Genomic DNA, 22,427 nt, shown 5'->3' with positions numbered 1-22,427 from the left:
TAAACACATTTCATTACACCAAATACACAAAATAATGTTCTTTTTAGCAGCATCACATGACCCCTTTAAATAATATGGATTGCTTCAAAGCAGCCTCACAGTAAAAATAGCAGAATCAGTCATGATAACTCCTTTATGGAGATAATTAAGATTCTGCTTTAAAGCAGCTCTAAAAAGAGAGTAGTGCAATTATTTAGCTCAAGTCAGTTCAGTGTTGGTTCAGTTCAATAACAGTTCAATAGTGTAAAGTTAAAGGGGTCATATGATGCGATTTCAATTTTTCCTTTCTCTTTGGAGTGTTACAAGCTCTTGGATCGCCGGATCGGCTTTCACCGTGGACGAAGTGGAGTCCAGCCCGGGGTCATCACATGTGGTTGCCGCAAGCACACCCGCCGCCGCTCACTCAAGCCGGCCTCCGCTCACTCCCAGACCGATGAGCTTTGTAAAAATCGACAGAAAGGCGGGGCATAGAGTAGAAACAATAATGTACAGTACGTGGAAAATGTGTTTTTTTAACCTTAAACCGCATAAACATTTCATTACACCAAATACACAAAATAATGTTCTTTTTAGCAACATCATATGACCCCTTTAATTAATTTTGAAAGAAGTTCACTTCAGCTATAAGCAGTTCTGCAGAAGACAGTAATGTTTTTATTCAGCTCAAGCCAGTTCAGTGTTGATTCAGTTGTTGCAAGATGTGATTCAGCTCTAAAGCAGCTCTACAGAAGACAATAGTGCCATCATCCAGTTTAATTCCATTTGTTTTCATCCGATGGTGTCCATGCAGTCATATCAGTAATATTACTGAACTAATAGTAACTAATATTACTTAGTTGAGTGTCTTTTAGACCTCAGCTATGCAGGCCAATGGCATGGAACCCAAACTCTTATCAGGTGTGTGGGTACAGGTATTTCCTGACCAAATGAACAAACATAGCATGATATGATATTAATGGATATAAGGCTGTAGATGGTTAAATAGATGTAAGAAAGAAAGAAAGAAACCAACAACAATTGGCCAAAGCCACAGTCATGCTGATATTAAGTGCATATATTGCTAATGTAGGAGATAAAGGTGGAGATTGATGAGGACGACAGGCGAGATTCCACCCTGGAGACTGGAACAACCTGTTTTCATGTTTCAGGTAACAGGGGAGGGGCTTAAGTCACACATATACCTTTAGATCAGTAAAGAGGTCTGGACTTGTTTGATATACTGTCAGTGTAAAGCTGCAGATAGTTGTTGTCTTATTCTGTGTACTGTATAATGTTTAGACAGATAAATGTTTGTTTTTTATTCGTCTTTTTAAAATTGCGTGGAGGCATTGCTTGACATATCCTCAAGACATTCTCCGTAGTGAAAGAGTGACACTTTGATAGCAGTTGTGTTTGGCTTGGATTATTTGTTTAAACCCAATCTCAGTATGCTGCTGGTATGTAAGATGGATCTGCTATCTTCCGGACTGTTGTTTTATTTACAGAAACAGAGATGACTCCAGCGTGGTGAGCATGACTTTAATCGTCCATAATTAGTAACTGAGGCTTTTACTGAACACTTGTTGGTTTTATTTTAATACATTTCTCCTTTTGATATTGTAATGATTCTAATATTCTAACTGTAATCTTGCTCTGGCCCTTTAAGTCAAATATTGTTTGCACCAGACTAATTATGTTATTTTGCATATTTCTATTTATGTAATGCTGTCTTTATACATTTATTTTTTATTTTTTTCAAACCTTAGGGGCAATTAAGGATAAACTTCCAGCCTTTTTAAAGGTTTGACATGATTTAATGACACTATGACCCACTTCCTAGCCTGCATGTTCACATTGCTCCAGATATGTCTGACGCCATCCCTAGGTAGTGTAAATTTTTTCTGCATCTGAACTGTGATTTTGACAGTTGCTTAGATGTAGGGCAGATATGTAACACAAATGCTAACCTTCCTTCTTAACCTCACGATGCAAATATATAACTACTATTTTGTTGCATGCACACACCATTATTGTGTTGTATGTATTTTGGCATTTATTCATATATATTAAATTAGTTTGTTTTGTAATTAATGTCAAGTTTTCTTTTTTCTTTTTAGCAATTCTTTCTCCTCCAAAGAATCTGACTGTGGGATTATTGGATTTTAAGGCTACAGCTGAATGGCTTCCTGGGAAAGGAAATCCTCCTGACAGCAGATATACCTTGGAGTTTATAACTGCACGAAAAATGTACATACAGACTTTATCAAAAAATAAATAAATAATAACTTTTTTTTTTTTTTAATTGTTTATAGTACTCATGATGATGTTTTTTCAGGTAGGTCTGGAGGAAAGTGGAATTGCTCTCCACACTGCACTAACATAGCCATACTTAAATGCGAACTGACCTTCAATCTGCAACCTGAGCTTCACTGGAATTATTTTGTGAGGGTCAAGACAACACTTAAAAGGGCACGCTCCAACTGGACAACTACATTAAAGTCTTTCCAGCCATATGGAGACAGTAAGTTCAAATATATTATATAAGACATCCAGAATGAATGTCGTAAATTGTTTTTGTCAGGAAAGCTAAATAATGCTCCTTTGTTTGACTTTCTGTTGGATTATTCTGTAGCACACCTGAGTTCCCCAGATGTAAAAATCTCAACTGAACAAAAGTCCATTAAAATTAATTTTAGTCATTGTCTGGAATTGAAACCAGAGATCAAACCACTGGAATACCTGCTATACATTTTTGAGAACAGTCCTGCAGGGGAATCAAAGGTAAATGCATAGCATTTTTGTCTTGTACAATCGCTGATTTTTACAATGAAATTTCTACATTCATTACTTAAAATTTGTTGATTTTTTTATTTTTTATTTATGTAATAATTTTTTTTTTTTTAGTTTGTAGCACTGATATCAACCTCAGAATCTCCCTACATTTTCCGTGATGTGCCATCTGGCAAGAACTACTGTGTTAGTGTTTCTGCCAGTCATCAACAAGCCTTGAAGAACAACAACTTCAACACCAACAAATGTATATTTCTATTAGGTAATGGATATAATTTTATTTTTTATAGTATTCAGAGTGTGTATATCTGGAGAGAGAGATTAATACTTTTATTCAGCGAGGATGCATTGAATTGATCAAAAGTGAGAGTAAAAAATGTATAATGTTACAAAAGATTTCTATTTCAAATACAGTAAATGCTCTTTTGAGCTTTCTATTCATCGAAGAATCCTCAAGAAAATATATTACAATTTCCACAAAACTAGAAAGCAGCACTGTTTCTGACATTTATAAAAATTATAAAATAATAAGAAGAAATGTTCCTTGAGCAGCAATTATGATTTCTGAAGGATCATGTGATACTAAAGACTGGAGTAATGATGCTGAAAATTCAACTTTGCATTACAGGAATAAATTACATTTTAAAACAGAAAACGGTTATTTTAAACTGTAATAATTTTTAACAATATTACTGTTTTACTGTATTTCTGACCAAATAAATGCAGCCTTGGAGAGCATAACTTCAAAAACATAAAAGCAACTTTATTACAACGGTATTTTATGTATGTTAATGTGTATGTTCTTATAGATTCTACTAGAAGCTTTATGCTGGTGTGCATTGTGGCCATACTGCTGATTATTTTTTCAACTGGGATTTTTTTGTCTTTTGGTTGTTTTTACCACATGAGGCATAAAAACAAGAATCTCCACATTCCAAAACATTTGGTATGTACTTCAATACTGTTGTTCATAAAGCTTTGTGTATGTCCTAATTTGACTTTACATTACTTGATTTTTTTGGACATTACCCTTCCAAGATGTTTAATATTTTTATATACAGTATACATTTATTATGTGTATATAGGCCTCAAGTAAAACTTAAAAAATCTGAATTTCAATGCATTAGATACAAAATATCAAATTGTGTGGCATCTGCAAACAAATGTTGCTAGAGCTGTTCTAGGAACTAACTTTGTTTTCTGAGACAATTTTTCTATTATTTTAACTGGTCTCCGAGTCATTTTAATGGATGTATTTATTCACACTTGTGTACTTATTGTGTACTTATAATGAAACCTGAGCTAAAATTAAATAACAATGAACAGTTGTATTAATAAAAATACAACTGTTCATTATTAATGTTAGTTAATGCTTTTACTAAAGTTAATTAATGGAACCTTATTGTAAAATGTTACCAAATAAATAAATGCAATGCATGGTAGATGTTCACTACCCTTTACAATAATACAGTGTTTGTTTGTCCTTTACAGATTGTTTTTCCAGGATATAAATGGGTCCTAAAACCAATCCTTGAGGAATACCAGCCAATTACAGTGACACCGCCAAAAACAGCAACGAACACAGAGGGCCATTTTTCTTCATGGGAGGAAGACTCCAAGGACGGCTCTCTGTTCTATCAACCAACATCCGTCGCTAATGTCATCCCACCAGAGCAAGCTGAGGAGGCCGATACATCAAATCAATGTTATAAGTACACAATAGCTAATGATATGGAGGATAGTGAAGAAAATGAAAATGTAATATCTGAAAAGATTGAGGAAAATATGCATCCAGGTAGTGAATCTGGATCTTCCTGTGCTTGTAATTTAAACCATTTGAGATCATCCAGAATACTACAAACAGTTATTATGAACACGTTTGTAAACTCAGAGACGATTAGATATTATGCAGAAGAAACTCTTTCCTGTTCTTCTGGCAATAGCTGTGAAAGAGAAGTGCCTGCTGAAGATGAGGAGGAGGAGGATGACTTCTTCTTACCTGATTTCTCAGACAGTGGCTATGAACCAAGACAAAAGTATTTATGAACTTCCAAATCTCTACTGTGTAAACCAGGGGTGGGGAACGTTGATCCTGGAGGGCCATTGTCCTGCAGAGTTTAGCTCCAACCCTGAAAAAAAATACCTACCTGTATCCTGAAGACCTTGATTAGCTTGTTCAGGTGTGTTTGATTAGGGTTGGAGCTACACTCTGCAGGGACACAGGCCCTCCAGGATCAACGTTCCCCACCCCTGATCTAAACTATGAAGGCCCTTAAAGAGGATCTACATATCCTGAACCTACTTCGAAAGGTGGAGTCTGTAACCAAATTCAAGCAAAAAAGTATCCACCTTTCACCAGAGCCATGCAAAACTCTGTGTTAAATTTGGTGATGCAGATGATTAGAACATCCATAACATCAAGGAATAACACTTGAGAAGATGCTGGTATAGAAACCTAATCTGGGGGTCTGTTATGCCTGGAGAGGACTATCCGTTCATCTTAATAGCACTTACAGTTTTCTCCTGCATCAGGAACTCTTGGATCTTCCAGATATCATGCTCTATACACGAAAATCTGTTTGACTCTAAAACTGAATTCTGTATGGTAGAATAGAAGGAACGTTGGACCTAAACATTGCTGGTTAATGGCCATCTTGTTGCTGATTGCCCAGTTGAGGTACTATAAGCGGGCCATGTTGAACACATTTTGAACTATGGAAAGTGCGCCTACTTCAGGAATAAGTTTGAGCTGCACATTCTGTCACTGTGATGCAACTCGTCAAATGACTGATCATCTAGGCAATAAATGGCCATTCAGACACTTTGATGACGGACTCCAGATGCTACATTAAGCAAATTAAGATGCAGTGCAATACCTGATTGACCTGAAATATTGGACAATTGAAATTCTAAGAGTATTCTAGTGTATTCTATGTCATGCAAAATACATACCAAAATTACCATACCATAATTTACACAAACTGGGATCTGAGACAACTACAGTGAAAATCTCTATATATAAAATCTGATGGAAGATGAAAATAAATAGAAACAACTGCTAAATGGTGGTCACTCCAAAAATCTGATTAATGGAAATATTTTTTTAAACATCCTCTTTATAGCATCTTTTCACAAGTTCTTAAAAAGAGTGTAATGTAGTGCAGTTCCCACAGTTTTCATAGAATTCTTGTTTTTGTTTTTTAAACGGATTCAAAGACAGTTTGTAAGATAGTTGATAGTTTGTTTGTCTCCTGTTTATAAGAGTTTTTGTTCCGAATTATTACAGTATTTGTAAAAGGAATGTTTAGAAATCTAATTCATATTCACTACTGGCACACAAAAGATATAAATAATCTTCATGTATCTTTCATGACACAACCGTTTTACTGTGCCGGTTTTATTTTCATGTCATATCCTACCATATGTATGTGAATGTGTTTATGTCCAAACACTTGTTTTCTGTAAAGCACTTTCTAAACATTTTCTATTTTAAAATGGTGCTACAATATCTAGTAAAAGTTTTTTTTTTTTTTATTATCCTGGGTTATATGTATATTGGGGCACAAGTCTGTCTTGTCATTTAAAAATATGACAGCCTGAGAGTGAGAAGGTTTTGTTTACATGAAATGTTACTGACTGTAATGCTGCATAATGCCTTACTGAACGCTGCCTTTAATGGTGCTAAAGACGTCGTTTCTTTTATGGTTTAAGAATGATTAACCCCTCCTATAAAAGAGTCGAGAAAAAAGTAAATGCTATACATTTATTTTTATGTATGATTTTGAAGTTGCAAATAAATATTGGAAAACATAAATATGCAATAGTGCCACTATGGAGTACATATAATTTCTTTCTATTCACACATTTGGATGATTTTAAAGATTATTTGCCATTTGTAGACAAAAGTGAGAAATCTCTCGTTATTGTATTCTCTTCCTTTCTTGTCCCTTCTTATTTGTCGTCTAGTCAGTCTCCCCCAAACAGAGAAGAGAAAAACCCTTTCCTTCCATCTTCCCCACTTACACGCAGTGATTTGGTGGTGCGAGTGCCTCTTTGAAAGCCTGTCTGTTCTTTGTTTTCCTTTTCCTTCTCTTGTTGTTGGAGTTGAACCTGATGACAGATCACCAGACGCATGTCCTCCTGGAACAAAAATTTGTTGGTCAATGAAAGTAAAAGAGCAAAACTAGATTTTTACTATTTCTATATATAATAAGTATTTATTGCTAAATATGTGCAATGCATAGTGGAAGTTAACTATCATTTACAATAATACAGTGTATGTTCAATACAGTTTGTCACTGCAGGAACTAAAAGGGTCCTAAGACTAACCCCTAAGGAACTCCAAACAACTGAACTAGCCTAGCAAAAAACAGTAATGAGGACTGTGTTTCTGTGAACTGTGTTTCTGAATTCAAGAAGGATGTCAAAGACGGCTCTCTGTACAATGCATGGTAGATATATATTTTATGGAAAAAATGTAAGTAGTACTTCCTGTGCAAAACATAACAGGTGGTTTCTAGGGCATACCACTATACTAACAAAATCCAATGGGCATTACTGGATTAGAAATCAATTACAAGTTACCAACCTGCCAAGAATCAACTTCCTGAGACAGTGCCACTTTGTGTCTAATAGTGTTCAGAAGCTGCTGGTTGAGTGCATCACGTTCTTGTCGGGCCAAAATGATCTCCTCTTCCAAGGCACTATGGGTGATAAGGAAGAAAAAGTTTGGGTTGAACAAAACAATAGACCGTTTCAAGCTACCCTTAGACTATTATGCAAAATATCCCCCATTCATCACACATCGTTAGCTTATCACTTTATCTCTGGCATTAAATATGACACACAGAGAACAAAAAGGTATAAGTTGAAAAGCCTTTTGATCCAGTTCTCACCTGTAAGTAGGTTTACCAGGACTGTTATGAAATGGCTTCACCTCCTCCCTCAGCTCTTCTAATTCAGTTTCTCTAGACTGTAGCTGATGAAAGAACAAAACATCGCATATCACCTTAGATGAAGATACTCAGTCTATATGCATGCTATTGTGATGTCATCGTATTATTCATCTAACCTCTTTCTGTAACCTCTGAATTTCTTCTTCTTTTTCTTGCAAAATGGCTGAATGGGCCAAAATGGTTTCTTTGGCCTGTTGGAGATCAAAATGAAAACAACCAGTCAGCAGAAATAGAAAGTGTGGTGAAGAGAAAAGCTGGGTGAGGAGAAAAACAAACACTTACTTACATAAAACCCAAAGACTTTTGATAGTCAATATACATTGCTTGCAGTGCTGTAAACATTTGCTACAAGCTAAGTTGAAGCATGCACACCTATCTTTTTACTAAACAGGGGTTAAGTGCTACCTGGGACTGTTGGATCTCACTCTGAAGTGACAAAGGGAAACAGGTAGTCTCCCCCAGATTGGCCTCTTCTCCCAAGGCTTCAAACCTTTGCTGTAGGGTACGGTTGACTGTGCGCAGCTGAAACACTGTGCTGTGCTCCTGTTCCAGCTGTGAAAGAGCCAGAGACAGCCAGACTGAAACTCTCTAGGGGTGGGTGGACTCTGACCAGCGAAATCTGAACCCGAAACTTAGGCTGCCCCAATCCCAATTCTCATACAATTTAGGACCAGTGGTATGCAGGATTAGATTTAGTTTGCCTCAAATCACAGTATGTTGAAAATCGTATGTCATGGTGGCCATATGGTACACTTTATTCAGTGGATTTTCAAAGTGTGCATCTCTGCCCACAATGCCTCCCAGAACAGAATTGTCCATTTTGCTTTAAAATACAATTAAATAATAAAAAATAAAACATTTTTAATTTTATATATTTTTTTTTAATTAAGCCATTTTATATGTGCATGCATCAAACAGCAAAGGATGAAGTTGCTAGAAGCCACTGATCTACTGTTAAGGTCAAAGGGTCAAAGTTTAGTGGGTTAGCATAGTCCAGTTAGCCCCAGCTGGTAAATGTCATAACCATACCATCTTTTTCCATTGACAGCCATTTAAAAATATCCATGTATTCTGACTAAAAAGTTTTTCAAACAAACATACAGTACAGTTCAAAGTTTTGGGGTTGGTAAGATTTTTTTATGTTTTTGAAAGAGGCTTATGCTCAGCAAGGCTGCATGTATTTGATCAAAACTAGACTGATTTGGTGCTAAAGAAACATTTCTTATTATTATCATTGTGGAAAAAACAGTTGTGCTGCTTAATATTTTGAATTGTTATATATTTATCAGGTTTTTTTTGATGAATAGAAAGTTCAAAAGCATTTATTTGAAAGAATTTTTTGTAACAAATGTCTTTATTGACTCTTTTGATCAATTTAATGATTGTTTTATGATGTTTTACAATGCATTTTATTGGGTTATTTAAGTGATTTTTTTTTTTTTTATTAACAGTTATGTTGCTTAATTTATGTGGAACACTGATGCATTTTTTTCAGGATTTGATTAATAGAAAATTATATTTATTTCATAATATTAAATTAGACATTTTACTAGTGCTTCATTCTTTGTGGTGGACTCTTGTGTGAAATGGACTTCCCAACAGTACTGGTAGTGGGAGTTTGTAGATTAGGACGAGCCTTGGTGCTGCTTCACATTACTAAATGCTACAAATCAATTCTTATGTTAAATGTAGGGAGTAAATTCTAATTGTATGCAGTATTTATATGAGACATCTATCCTATACAGAGATTCACACTTGCTCCCCATGTTCTATAAACTTTCTTTCCCAAATTCTATCATCTGGCACATATTCCTCACCTCCGTTTCTTTATCTTTCAGACCGGTCTGTAGCTCAATCACCCTCTCTCTCAATCCATCCCTCTCAGATCTCAGCCGGTGGTTGTCTTCTTGAGTTGACTTCAGTCGTTCATCCATATGAGTACAGCGCTCTTTCAAAACACTGTTCTATGATATATGATCAGTAGTGAAAAATAACACAAAAACATTGAATCAACATACTTTCTTTTATTATTTTGCTATCAATCAAAGTTGATCATGTCAAAATTAATTGGCCTGGCCGATATATTGGTCTAATTCTACTTTGATCACTAATTTTGTGTCTATACCTCTGCTTGCAGACTGTCCAGTCTAGCAGAGCTTATGGATTTTCTAAAACTTGTATCCTCCATTTCTTCTCTCAAAGAACGAAGCTCAGTACGCAAAGTATGCTCTAAAGCCACTGCCTGGAAGAAAAAAAGGAGAGAGAAAGGTTTAGATGTAGCCAAACATTATTTCTAGGACTGCTTCTGACATCAGACAGATACCTAAACCTGCTGATCTTCATTCCAGCCCTGTATCTAACTGTATCCGTGTTACTACGTCACTAGACATGTTTACCCACATAAACCTGGATGCCTCTTCACAAGATTTGCAAGAAGTTGTTAAAAATAGAAAACTGGGGACTTAAATATTCTGATTGTCTGGTCACCTCTGCCAGCTGTTCCACAAGTTTTTGGTTGTGGTTGGATAGCTGAGTCAGCTGCTCACTTTCTTCATGACGCCGGTCACGACTCTGAATGTGTTTTTGTTCCAACTGCGCACGCAACGCTGTGATGTCAGCCTGCAGTTCTGCTTCCCGCTGACTTGCCTCGAGGTCCCGCACCTCCAGACATCGCTGCAGCACGTGTTTCTCCTGCTGCATGGCCTGTTGTACAGAACAAACTTTGTCTGTAATTCACACACTTTAAAAGAGTTCTAATGCTGTTAACAGGTTTGATTTAGAATGATATCTACCTAAATGGGTCTTTTATGGTGAAATGTTTATTTTGAGGTTCTAGAAGGTGGTGTAATGGGTATAAAGTAACATTTATTACAGGTTCTATCATTCAAGTTTTTTGAGACCATTGATACAACTCTAAATGAAGAGCCACCATAAAATATCACTGTTGCTGCATCATATGCAACATCATTTCACTATGCAGGAGATATAAACACTCAAAATCAATCATGTTTGAGCATTTTCCTATTTATCTTTATTTCTTGTACTTCTTGGCAAGTCCTCTAGTAGATGGTTTATAGTTTTAATACTATAGTTTTAAGCTTGTTAAGAATTTTGTTAAGAAATGTACCGTTTTTTTTGTTTGTTTGGTTTTTTAAAGAAGTCTCTTATGCTCACCAAGGCTGAATACAATAAAAACAGAAATATTGTAAAATATAATTACAATTTACATTTTTCATTTTAATATATTTTAAATGTAATTTATTCCAGTGTGAGCAAAGCTGAATTTTCAGCAGTCATAACTCCAGTCTTCGCTCAGTACGCAAAGTATGCTCTAAAGCCACTGCCTGGAAGAAAAAAAGGAGAGAGAAAGGTTTAGATGTAGCCAAACATTATTTCTAGGACTGCTTCTGACATCAGACAGATACCTAAACCTGCTGATCTTCATTCCAGCCCTGTATCTAACTGTATCCGTGTTACTACGTCACTAGACATGTTTACCCACATAAACCTGGATGCCTCTTCACAAGATTTGCAAGAAGTTGTTAAAAATAGAAAACTGGGGACTTAAATATTCTGATTGTCTGGTCACCTCTGCCAGCTGTTCCACAAGTTTTTGGTTGTGGTTGGATAGCTGAGTCAGCTGCTCACTTTCTTCATGACGCCGGTCACGACTCTGAATGTGTTTTTGTTCCAACTGCGCACGCAACGCTGTGATGTCAGCCTGCAGTTCTGCTTCCCGCTGACTTGCCTCGAGGTCCCGCACCTCCAGACATCGCTGCAGCACGTGTTTCTCCTGCTGCATGGCCTGTTGTACAGAACAAACTTTGTCTGTAATTCACACACTTTAAAAGAGTTCTAATGCTGTTAACAGGTTTGATTTAGAATGATATCTACCTAAATGGGTCTTTTATGGTGAAATGTTTATTTTGAGGTTCTAGAAGGTGGTGTAATGGGTATAAAGTAACATTTATTACAGGTTCTATCATTCAAGTTTTTTGAGACCATTGATACAACTCTAAATGAAGAGCCACCATAAAATATCACTGTTGCTGCATCATATGCAACATCATTTCACTATGCAGGAGATATAAACACTCAAAATCAATCATGTTTGAGCATTTTCCTATTTATCTTTATTTCTTGTACTTCTTGGCAAGTCCTCTAGTAGATGGTTTATAGTTTTAATACTATAGTTTTAAGCTTGTTAAGAATTTTGTTAAGAAACGTACCGTTTTTTTTGTTTGTTTGGTTTTTTAAAGAAGTCTCTTATGCTCACCAAGGCTGAATACAATAAAAACAGAAATATTGTAAAATATAATTACAATTTACATTTTTCATTTTAATATATTTTAAATGTAATTTATTCCAGTGTGAGCAAAGCTGAATTTTCAGCAGTCATAACTCCAGTCTTCAGTGTCACATGATGCTTTAGAAATCATTCTAATATGCTGATTTGGTGCTTACTTATTATCAATGTTGCTGCTGATCAGTACTGCTAAATATTTTTGTGCAAATCATGATATATTTTTCAAGATTATTTGATGAATAGGAAGTTCAAAAGAACAGCATTTCTTTGAAATAAAAACATTTTATAAAAAGTCTTTACTGTATTTTTCGATCAATTTAATGTGTCCTTACTGAATACCTTAACTAAGTATTAAATAAATGAATGGTGGTATAAATCTAATCTATAAAAACCTTTTAAATCTTTCTTCCATTACAATAGTAAATAACAAGGTATTAAAATAAAATTGGCACATTTTTGGGAGATACAGCCATTTGGTACATGGTGTTAATTTTAGACTAGCATTCTGCGTGCATTTTATTGTTTTTTTTATTTATTATTGTGATAGATGTTTTATATGCCGTTATTATTTACTCTTCTTATTCTTATTATAATGATTTAAAGAATTAACAACGTACTGTGTATGTGTAACAGCACCATAGACGCAAATTTCTCTGCTGGACAATAAAGAATATTTTAAATAAATCTGAAAAATATAGCTAAACAAAAGAGTTTAGATTGTTTGTAAACATAAACATGTTACTTTACTGAGTTAAGGTCCGTTCACACCAAGAATGATAAAGATAACTAAAACAGATAACTAGCGTACACACCAGCAGACGATAATGTTCTGTTTATTATAAGCATGCACTGCAGTTTGTCTGCTGTTTTAAACGTTTGAGCTTGTTAAAGTCAGGTGGATTCCAACTGGCTGTTAATTTTTTTGTTATCAGCTGAAAAAAATTGTTCTAAAAATAATTCTAATGATATCGTTCTTCTGTGTTGTTATAGTTGTGGTGTGGTCTATCGCTATTCTCATAGAATTTGAATGATTAGTACAACTTTATAGTTATCGTGTGAACAGGCCTTTATAGAGACTCCATCACTTCTGACCACTCATTCTCATTCATACCTCCATCTCCCTTTCCATCTGCTCTATCTGAGCTGCCAGCTCCTCGTTTTTCTCCAGCAAAGCTTGGCCCACCTCAGCAGCCAAGATCAGGTCCTTTTCCAGCAGTGTAGGACTGCTGTCATTCTGAGGTGAGGTGAGAAGATCATCTACTCCCATTGTAGGAGCCATGATCCGGTGACCGGAGGAAGAGTGTGATGAAGAAAAGGGGAAGAAAGAATCCTCCAGGATGGGAGAGGGTAGGTTCTCCTTCTTGGATGGAAACATTGGTCCGTCCCTAAAGTTCACGGCTGAACAGGACTCCCAAGTAACCGTCCTGATAGTCAAAAGTTGTTCATCTGCATCCTTCCCAGTCGAAATGTCCAATGCTCTAGTCTAGCCTGGATTTTCTTCAGAGTTAACAAGAAAACACAGAACCTGACACCTTTTGGTTTTGTATATCCTTCAAAAGATGATCAACACTTGTGTGTGTCACATGTAGGGTGTACTGAGGCGGAAGCTTCCTTCGAGGGTGGAATCATCAGTTGATTTATTGTTCTTCCTTATAAATCTTCCTATGGACAAAAACATGTTGGAACAGGTGAACTCACCCTGAAATGTATGACACAAAGCTGGCAGGTGTATTCATTCACAACATCTAATCCTCCAGGACTGTAAAGAGCTTGGGTTTCTTCCCTATACTCTATGTGTATCCGAACAACACATTATTCATGTCTTCCTTGGGGCATTTCTATTGTTGTCTAGGAGCTTCTTTTGTGGAAACGACCAACATAACAAAATTTCAGTGTTTCTCCCACATTCCAGTAGTCATTCAAGACTACTCAGTGGCCCAGTGACTACACCCCTTACAATTGGCTAAACAGGTTTTAAGAGCTCTGGTAACTAAGACATATAGGTGGCTCTGACCTTCTTAATGCCGATATTTCCCCACCATTATGTTTAATGTTGCTGAAAAGTGTTTTCTTGGAATAAAACAGGCTGCTTCCCAGTCTGTGGATCATAATGGAGGAAACAGTCTTAGGATGACATAAATGGATGTAAACCAGAACCTCTGGCTAAAGCGTTTATTATTAACATGATGTGGTATCTTATGGAATTGAAACTGTTGAATCAACAACATTAGTCTAATGCAGTGTAAATAAAACAGCCCAAGCTGTTCGTATCAACTTCACACTCACAGCAAATAAAGGCTTAATTAAAAGACTTAAGAACTTGAGTGTTTTATATTCAAAATAATTTTCTTGTCAAGTCGGTAAGAAAGCGTCTGTTAGTAGTCAAAATGTCCCTATTGACTGTGTAGAATAAGAAACGCTTTGTTTTTCCTACCTGGGAAGTTCCTGCTCCACACTTAGCATGAAAGGTGGCAGGGAGGTACTACTGATGACCGCCTCGGAAGCGCTGCTGTAAAGATAATTAGGCCACACCTTCTCATTGCGTCATCAGTTCAATGGGAGGAGGCGGGCACACACAAACAGGGTAGATACAGGTGAGATGCAATGACTGATACAGTGTGAAGCTTCGATTTATAAAAAAAACCACAAAATACACTACTATTTATTCATAAATGTAAACATGGGGGAATTAAACCATTGTTTCGAATTTTGAAGGCAGCAGTTCAACAATATCAAAAAAACAATATTAACTTCGAAAAATAAGAAAGCTTTAAAATGAATTTTTGTAAACATTTTACTGTTTTTATTTCATTTAGCCATCATTATGTTTGTTTGTAATATTTTAAAAAACACTGATTTATTAATTTGTTCATTTATGTTTGTATGCCTTATTTGGTTCACAAGTTTTTACTTCTGTCTTTTAGTTTTCCCCATTTACTTTTTATTTCTGAAATCAATAAGTTGATTATTAATATCTGTTCAATTTCTGTAAACAGAAAGATATTTTATTTCTGCTTCTGGTTTGTACTTTTTTATAAAATGAAGAAACAAGCAAATTTGCCTAATTTGCCAACTTTGGAATATAAATTATCATATTCTTTTATGACGTTTACTTTCAATATAAATTTTGTCACAAATGCTTATTTTTACAATTATTTTTGGTGGATATTAAAATACATACATTTAGATGTACAAAAATCACCTTTAAAATACAGTGGGTATAGAAAAGAATCACCTCCCTTTAATCACATCTTGTTGCGTTGCAGCCTGAAATGAACACGGACACATTTTTTTTTGTGTTATCCAGCTGTATTTACTCAGTGCAACTTACAACATCCAAGTGAAAGATATAACACCAACATGTCAGAAAAAAAGAAGAAAAAAAAACAGAATCACTGAGTTGAAAAAAGGATCACCCCCTCCTAAAAACACTGTATGTATGTGCAATTCTGAATTTTAAACAATGAATTACACAAAAAGAAGTACTAGCTAAAAGAGGCAACTCTGGACTGTAGTACAGTCTTGAATCTCTATTCAGTTTCATGAGAGACTTTTCTGTGAACTTTACTGTCTTATTTTAGTTTTCAATCTTAATAAATAAAAAATAAACACATTTTTAAAAGTTTTATCATTTCACCTCTCTCTCTATTTTCTTTTATACCATCACTCTATCCTATTTCTTTATAGAAAGCATTAAAACTATAATTAACAAATTCTTCCCACATATTAAAGAATTAACAAGACAAAGGATTGTGCTTAGAATTCTGTAATAAAACTTTCGTAACTTTCAAATAATCTCTAAACTAAACATTTTTAGAACTGCAACATGCTTCAGACTGTTCAAAGATAATTTTATAATAATGTCACGAAACCCTCTTCTATCTAAAACGTTCTATAGGCAAGTTAAGTATTCTTAATTTCCACAGTGTCAGATGTTATACTGACTAGCATAACATTCTCACCATAAAAGAACGCATTCAGGGGCTGTTAGGTAACCTGCTCAGTGCTGCCACTTTGTGGATAAAGTAACCCACTTTACATCACTGTGGAGAGAGCAGCTTCTAGTTGCAGGCAACCGCAGGCAACAAGCTTCCAGATAGATAACTGGAGATCATGATTTTCACTTAGTAAGGTACTGGATTTACAATTAGCTTTGTTGGACTTTTTGTTATATTCCAAGGTGTTCCAAATATGGAAATGGCTCAGAGAGACCATAAGGAATCCTCTGAACCAAAGTGAGTGTTGATTTTTGCTACTGTGAAAATACGGGTTGTTCGGCCCCTGGCGAAGGCCTCAGTCTCTCTAACTAGGTGTTATGGGGCCTGTGGCCTGTCTGTGTCCCTCACCATGGTAATAATGAACTGAGTGTGGATTCAGATATGATTAGTAATATCCACACAAACGAGAGCCTGTGAAACTTGACTATTTTTCTCTTACAGACCCTAAATGAAGCTAGTTACAGATATGGGCCCTGCTCCGAATCTTGACTTATGGCTGTAACACAAGAAGACCCTGCATCAATAAAAAGGAATTTTGAATAACATACAAAAAGACAAATCAAATACTAGATAGTTATGCTTGCAATGAATGTCAGATTTTGTCCTTAAATGGTAAAGGGAAAAATAAGTCAAATCACGTGTGTTCTATATAAGTAAATACACTTAATTCGAGTGGAGTGTTAGTGCAATTTCTTCTGTTATTATATGGATTATATGTGTACTTTCTGAAAATGGGAGGAGCTTGGCCTCAACTGGCCCCTCCCACTTGAGCTTTAGTCCTGTTCAAACAAACTAAGAATCAGACACACAGAGATGGAGAAACACTGTGCTAGCTGGACCCTTCTCCTGGTGCTGTGTGGCCTCCTGCCACTGACTACTCTGAGGCTGGCAGGCAGATGTCAAAACTCTCGGACAAGAAGCTATGCGCCGATTCAGAGTGCAGCCGTGAGTAATGCAACCAGCAACTTTCATATATTTATTGTGGGGAAATTTCAGGATAGTTTTTTTTTCCCTTTAGTGCTTTCTTTTAAATGTTGCATTTCAGCTTACATAACTTTGTTAACATTTTACAGTAAGGTTCCGTTTGTTAACATAATTAAATTTAACTAATGAATATTAGTTAACCTGAATTTAACAATGAAAAAACTTTATTAGATGTTAATTTCAACATTTAATGATACATTGTTAAAATCAAAATTTGAACAGTTAGATTAATAAATACTGTTTAAAAATAATAATATGAATTTGTTGAATTGTCTATTTTTATATTATAGAACAGTTTGGTAAAGAAAAAAAAACAAGAATAAGAATAAGCAATCAACTTGCCTTAGTAGTTAACAAACTACATGGACATGATTTTTTAAAAGTTTTATGTCGTTTTAAGGGAAACTGTAAATTTTAAGATGCTATAGTTGATCACCACCATGTGTGAATATATATATATATATATATATATATATACAGTATATCCTTTTCATTTATAGTTCTGAAAATTTAACAAATATAAATGTAACTAATATCTCTGTTAATATGAGGTCCAAGAAACTGCATGCATAATAGTGCATAAAACCAACTTCCATGGTTTTCTTGTATTGTCAAAGTGTGCAAAAACAAATGCTTTCCCCTCTGAAAATGAAGTCACACAGTATAACTGAAGATAACCGTTTGTGAAGATTCAAGGGTCATATTATGGAGACCAGGAAGCTCGTCTGGGATATCTCCCCAGCAGTGTTGTTGAAGAGACACATGCGTTAATGCCTGCTGAGGTTGAGCCTGCTGAGGTATTTGAATAAATAAACGTTTATTTATTAAACGTTAAATTAATAAACGTTTATTGAAGTTTATTAATCTTCAATAAACAAGCTACAGGTAGTCCAAAATGCAGCGGCTAGAGTCCTTACCAGGTCAAGAAAATATGATCATATTACCCCAATTTTACAGTCTCTGCACTGGCTACCTATTAAGTTCTGTATCAGTTACAAAATATTATTACTTACCTATAAGGCCCTTTTCGATGCCTCCTTCAGTTCTTGTAACGATACGACGGCCTGGAGGGGTGTGTGTAACATCTGGACAATGTCCCGTTCCACCTGGTCTGTGTCGGTGTGCGTGTGTGTGGTGGGGTGTGGTCGGCCACAACATTGTCTCTGCCTGGGGTGAACTTCAGGTCAAAGTTATACTGGCGAAGACGGTCGGACCAGCGGTGTAGCCTCAGTGGCCTGTGGCCTGTCCCAGATGTGGAAAGTAGTGCAGTCAGGACCTGGTGATCTGTCCTTAGGGTGAAAGCGCGGCCATAGAGATACAAGTGCCACCTCTCGCAGGCCCAGATGCAGGCTAATGCTTCACGTTCCCCCACTGAGTACCGCTGCTCTGTCTGATTGAGGGCCCGTGACGCAAAGGCGATGGGCTTCTCAACACCCTGCTGGGTCTGTGACAGCACTGCTCCTATGGCTGTAGCTGACGCATCGCAGGCCACCCAGGTGGGGCTGGAGATATCAAAGTGAGCCAACACTGGGGCTGTTGTGAGCTGCACCTTGAGCGCACGCACAGCATCAGAGCATGCCTGTGACCACACCCATGGCTCATCCTTACGCAGCAGTCGCCGTAGTGGGGCAGTGGTAGCAGAATAATGTGGGAGGAACTTCAGGTAGTAGTCCGTCATGCCCAAAAAGGAGGCGAACTGCGCAGCTGAGCTGGGTTCGAGAATTGCCAGTATGGCATCTACATTTGATTGAAGTGGTGTGACGCCATCTGCCGACAGCCGGAATCCCACATATTCAATAATCGGTGCAGAGAAAACACATTTTTCAGCATTGAGGGTTAGTTTGTGTTTAGCTAGGGCTGCAAAGACTCTGCTGAGGCGTTCATCATGACTCTCGGGGGTGGGCCCATGGATAACCACATCATCCAGGTAAATGGCCACCCCCGGTATACCAGCCAACACCGACACCATGATTTTTTGGAAACAGCTGGGGGCGGAGCTGAGTCCGAACGGCATACGTGTGTAGCGAAACACACCTGCATGTGTCACAAAGGCTGTGAGGTTTCTGCTGTCAGGGTGGAGAGGCACTTGTAGGTAGCCCTGTCTGAGATCCAGTTTAGAGAACACGGTTGAGCCATGGAACTGAGCAATGAGCTCTTCTGAGGTAGGCAGAGGGAACCTGTCCGGGATCACTGCCTTATTTACCGCTCGCAGGTCGACACACACCCGTAGGGCCCCTGATTTCTTCTGAGCTACCACCAGGTTTGAGACCCAGGGCGACGCATCCACTGGTTCAATAATGCCAACGTCCAGCAGCTGCTTAAGCTCAGCCGAGACACCATCACGGAGAGCCAAGGGAATGCGTCGGAGTGGTTGGATGACTGGTTTAATGGCAGGGTTCAGGAGAGGTTGATGGGCAAAAGCAGTGAGGCAGCCCAAGCCTTCAAACAGGGATGGCCACTTTTCCTGCCACGGCGTGGAGACTGTCAGGATCACAGCTCCCTTCGTGTCAACTAGAGAAAATCCCAGAGCTGAGAACAAATCCAGACCCATCAGGTTGGCCCCGCGACGGGCAACATGGAAGGTAAAGCTGGGCACCATCTTGTTGCCATACCCAACAGTCACTTGCAGGGAACCCACTAAGTCAATCTTTGAGTCCCCATAGCCACAGAGTGAAGCAGAGGGTGCCGAAAGTGGCAGTGCTCCGAAAAAAGTGCTGTATGTGTGCATATTCAGGAGAGACACACTGGCACCAGTGTCCAAAAGCAGTGGGATACACACATCATTTAGGCGCACTGAACATGCTTTAAATGAGACTGGTCCAGAGTAGACATTGTGAATGATAGTGGGTGTTTGGGCTGACACAGCTGGAGCGGAGCGGCAGACTGAAGCAAAATGATTGCGTTTACCAGTTACAATATGTTGCATGTTTGGCCACGGGCTGGGCAGTTCTGTGCTCTAGACAGATGAGATGAAGATCCACAGTTATCACAGGGCCTTGATGCTTGTGCTTCTGGGCGTGGCCGAGACTGCTGCTGGCGCCTCAGTAGCATAACTGCAGAGGAGTCTGCTGCCGCCAATGTGTCATTCTGGCTGGGTTGTAACGTTGATAGTGGCATGGGGGAGGGGGCCGAGCAGTCCGCGATTGTTTGCTGTTTGGTCAGAGCCGACGCACATGCAGCTGCACTCTCTGTTCGTAATGCAATCGTGATTGCCCAAGACAGTGATAAATCATCCGGTTCTAACAGCAGAGTTTCACGCACTTTTGCATCATTGGTATGTTCAATTAACTGGTCGGGAATCATTTCGTCCTGCAACGCACCGAACTTGCATGTGCTGGCCAATCCCCGCAAGTTGGCTACGTACTGTTGCACAGACACACCGGGAAGCTGGTGTCTTTCGCGGAACAGAAAACGTCACAAGAGAGCGCTCTGTGGGGCTGCAAAGTGTGCGGTCGGTAGTTCCACGGCTGTGTCATAATCGCTTGTGGCGCCCGACTCAAGCGCTCCCAGCACGCGCTGACCCTCGGCTCCCAAGCAATGCCGTAACAACGCTTTTTTGCGGGCTGCACTCACGTCAGTCAGCCCCACTGCCAAGATGAAAGTCTCAAAGGACTGTAACCAGCGAGTCCAGGGAAAGGAGCAGGAGGTGGTAGTGCGATATCAGCCATCCTCGTCGCCAAATGTTGCATTTGATAAGGATCACACCGACATAGCGAGTAACATCAACTTATCGTATCTTTTTACTTAACCTCTCTGTTTCAGACCCCAGTAAATGAACACATACATTGGTCAGGCATGACAGAATTGTCCCGACCAGACAATCAAACTCGATGCATCACTGAACACTAACTCAATGCATTATCAAACATCACTTGTGTGAGAACACAACAGTTGCGTCATGCGAATTTCCATGGGGACCAATGGCAGCTCGAGGATCGCGTATTACTTGGCGTTCCTGTAGCAAGGTGAGTGTGTTCACAAATAATTAAAGCGATTTGACATCAAACTAGGTAAATAAAATGTAAAGCGCTGTTCTCATAAGTTTATGGTCGACTATCACAAATATTTAAAGGGGTCATATGATGCTTTTCAAATATTCCCACATAGTGACCTAGATATGTGGGGGCGTGTTAGAACGAGCCGTTTTAGGGGGGCGTGGCAGAGTCTTAACTTTGATAAAGAATATCTCTTTGGTTTTGAGACTTTAGTCTTTGCAACTTCAGGGATCTTATCTATGCACAATCAGCTTGTAACACTCCAAAGAGAAAGGAAAACTTGAAATCGCATCATATGACCCCTTTAAACTTTTGTGGGCTAGGGTGAAGTTACTGATGAGACTGGTTGTATAATTATTTTTAAAGCATATATTAGAAAATGTATTATTTATTATAAGAAGTATAACAAAAATTATAAGATTTTAAATGATACAAACAGTTGGCGAAAAATACACACATGCGACCGCACAACGGACGGCAACCTTAATAGCATGTGGAAAGCTAATGAATTTGGGCGGGGGAAAATAGTTTTGGTTAATTTTAACAAAATATTGAACTATATTGTTGTGGTTGCAGTTTGCTTAAAACAAGTCTATTATTTTATGACATAATGTAGTGACACGATGTCCAATAAAAGCAAGGAGTTTTCTTTGGTGAGAAAATGCCCTGCTTTTCATCACATGCTTCGGGCGTCTAGGCAAGCTGAGGTCTGGTATGATTTCACCGACGAGGAGAAATTTTGTCAGTATGGTTGGCGATGTTCAACGAATGAAGACTCATATTCAAATTCCACCCTCACTGGTAACTAACTGGTCGGAAGAGAGGTTAGACACTCGCCGCACTGTGGCGTTACGACGCCCCCTTCCGCATCAGGTTGGTATTGTTCAGTAAAATGTTGCTCTGAGACCATCAGAGCCATAGTGGTGTATAAAGTACCTGAAAGCCATACTCAAGTAAAAGTACAAACCTGCAGTTACAGATGAATAAATAATGTTTTGTTTTTAACATATAACGTTGAATACTGTTATTTGAAATGATTCTAAAACATAAAAAAACAGTCGAAACGTGAGATTAAAACTGCCAGTAGGTGGCAGCAAGTGACTGTTAATGAGTGAGTCATTGAGATTCAACCGAATCCTTCAAACGACTGATTCATTCAGAAACAAAGCATTTGACTGTGTTCAGTGGATTTATTGATTTATTTACTGTATATTTCTGCTGCCACACAGATCTAAAATAAACAAGCGATTTCCCTGCTGTTTACCTTCACAGACATAACCGACTGTTTTTTGTAACTCGTGTGTTACCCGAGTTTTTAACGTAAACGTGTGTGTGAATGAGAGCTCCGTTTAGTACTCACATGCTGTGACAGCCGCTTTCTGTCCGTGTGCTTCGGATGTGTGCTCTCAGAAAACCGTAT

The 22,427-nt window shown here is 37.9% G+C and overlaps 5 protein-coding genes across 8 annotated transcripts in view; 4 read left to right on the top strand and 1 right to left on the bottom strand.

The window, feature by feature from the left end:
* Positions 1-863: 863 nt before the first annotated feature.
* Positions 864-4,891, top strand: crfb12 (cytokine receptor family member B12). Its single transcript, XM_016454085.1, has 9 exons — positions 864-1,148; positions 1,485-1,506; positions 1,746-1,864; positions 2,097-2,226; positions 2,319-2,500; positions 2,612-2,760; positions 2,884-3,031; positions 3,579-3,715; positions 4,261-4,891. Exons 3-9 carry the CDS (start codon positions 1,804-1,806, stop codon positions 4,813-4,815), a joined length of 1,362 nt encoding a protein of 453 aa, XP_016309571.1. The 5' UTR covers positions 864-1,148; positions 1,485-1,506; positions 1,746-1,803; the 3' UTR covers positions 4,816-4,891.
* Positions 4,892-5,005: 114 nt separating this feature from the next.
* Positions 5,006-14,513, bottom strand: LOC107663774 (bicaudal D-related protein 2-like). 4 transcript variants are annotated; one of them, XM_016454089.1, is made up of 11 exons: positions 14,465-14,510; positions 14,045-14,128; positions 13,142-13,692; positions 11,314-11,529; positions 9,850-9,966; positions 9,542-9,688; positions 8,130-8,276; positions 7,841-7,915; positions 7,665-7,747; positions 7,358-7,472; positions 5,007-6,909 (listed from the first exon to the last, which is right to left on the bottom strand). In XM_016454089.1, exons 3-11 carry the CDS (start codon positions 13,403-13,405, stop codon positions 6,736-6,738), a joined length of 1,338 nt encoding a protein of 445 aa, XP_016309575.1. In that variant the 5' UTR covers positions 13,406-13,692; positions 14,045-14,128; positions 14,465-14,510; the 3' UTR covers positions 5,007-6,735. The 4 variants fall into 4 exon arrangements, with proteins under 4 accessions (XP_016309576.1, XP_016309575.1, XP_016309574.1 ...); XM_016454088.1 differs by lacking the exon at positions 14,045-14,128 and having other exon boundaries at positions 13,142-13,679; positions 14,465-14,513; XM_016454086.1 differs by lacking the exon at positions 14,045-14,128 and having other exon boundaries at positions 14,465-14,509.
* LOC107663756 (melanoma-derived growth regulatory protein-like) lies at positions 14,492-17,821 on the top strand. Its single transcript, XM_016454066.1, has 3 exons — positions 14,492-14,509; positions 16,862-16,978; positions 17,702-17,821. The coding sequence occupies exons 1-3, from the start codon at positions 14,492-14,494 to the stop codon at positions 17,819-17,821; spliced, it is 255 nt and encodes an 84-aa protein (XP_016309552.1).
* A 3,809-nt stretch (positions 17,822-21,630) lies between these two features.
* Positions 21,631-22,427, top strand: part of LOC107663755 (UPF0686 protein C11orf1 homolog) — a 4,040-nt gene continuing 3,243 nt past the window's right edge. The window contains 2 exon segments of the mRNA XM_016454065.1: positions 21,631-21,813; positions 21,815-21,880. Coding sequence (XP_016309551.1) covers positions 21,631-21,813; positions 21,815-21,880 — 249 coding nt within the window.
* The window catches only part of LOC107663769 (uncharacterized), a 27,818-nt gene continuing 27,346 nt past the window's right edge, over positions 21,956-22,427 (top strand). Inside the window, exon 1 of the mRNA XM_016454080.1 lies at positions 21,956-21,966. The gene's annotated coding sequence lies outside the window, so the exon portion shown is untranslated. The remainder of the gene's footprint in view (positions 21,967-22,427) is intronic.

The sequence above is a fragment of the Sinocyclocheilus anshuiensis genome, unplaced genomic scaffold (assembly GCF_001515605.1).
Source record: "Sinocyclocheilus anshuiensis isolate Anshui unplaced genomic scaffold, SAMN03320099.WGS_v1.1 scaffold123, whole genome shotgun sequence".
Lineage (NCBI taxonomy): Eukaryota > Metazoa > Chordata > Actinopteri > Cypriniformes > Cyprinidae > Sinocyclocheilus > Sinocyclocheilus anshuiensis.
Note: the sequence above shows the minus strand (reverse complement) of the source record. Positions and strands in the feature narration are given on the sequence as shown.

What these genes read in the sequence shown, in the direction of transcription:
- crfb12 (XM_016454085.1), top strand. Translation starts at nt 1,804, where the DNA reads ATGACCCACTTCCTAGCCTGCATGTTCACATTGCTCCAGATATGTCTG. An exon ending in CAAATGTATATTTCTATTAG is followed by an intron (nt 3,032 to 3,578) that starts GTAATGGATATA and finishes ATGTTCTTATAG; the next exon opens with ATTCTACTAGAAGCTTTATG. An exon ending in TCCACATTCCAAAACATTTG is followed by an intron (nt 3,716 to 4,260) that starts GTATGTACTTCA and finishes TGTCCTTTACAG; the next exon opens with ATTGTTTTTCCAGGATATAA.
- LOC107663756 (XM_016454066.1), top strand. An exon ending in ATTCAGAGTGCAGCCGTGAG is followed by an intron (nt 16,979 to 17,701) that starts TAATGCAACCAG and finishes CCGTTTGTGAAG; the next exon opens with ATTCAAGGGTCATATTATGG.
- LOC107663774 (XM_016454088.1), bottom strand. Translation starts at nt 13,405, where the DNA reads ATGTTTCCATCCAAGAAGGAGAACCTACCCTCTCCCATCCTGGAGGAT. An exon ending in AGATGGAAAGGGAGATGGAG is followed by an intron (nt 11,530 to 13,141) that starts GTATGAATGAGA and finishes TCTGTACAACAG; the next exon opens with GCCATGCAGCAGGAGAAACA. An exon ending in TGAAAGATAAAGAAACGGAG is followed by an intron (nt 8,277 to 9,541) that starts GTGAGGAATATG and finishes GCTCTTTCACAG; the next exon opens with CTGGAACAGGAGCACAGCAC.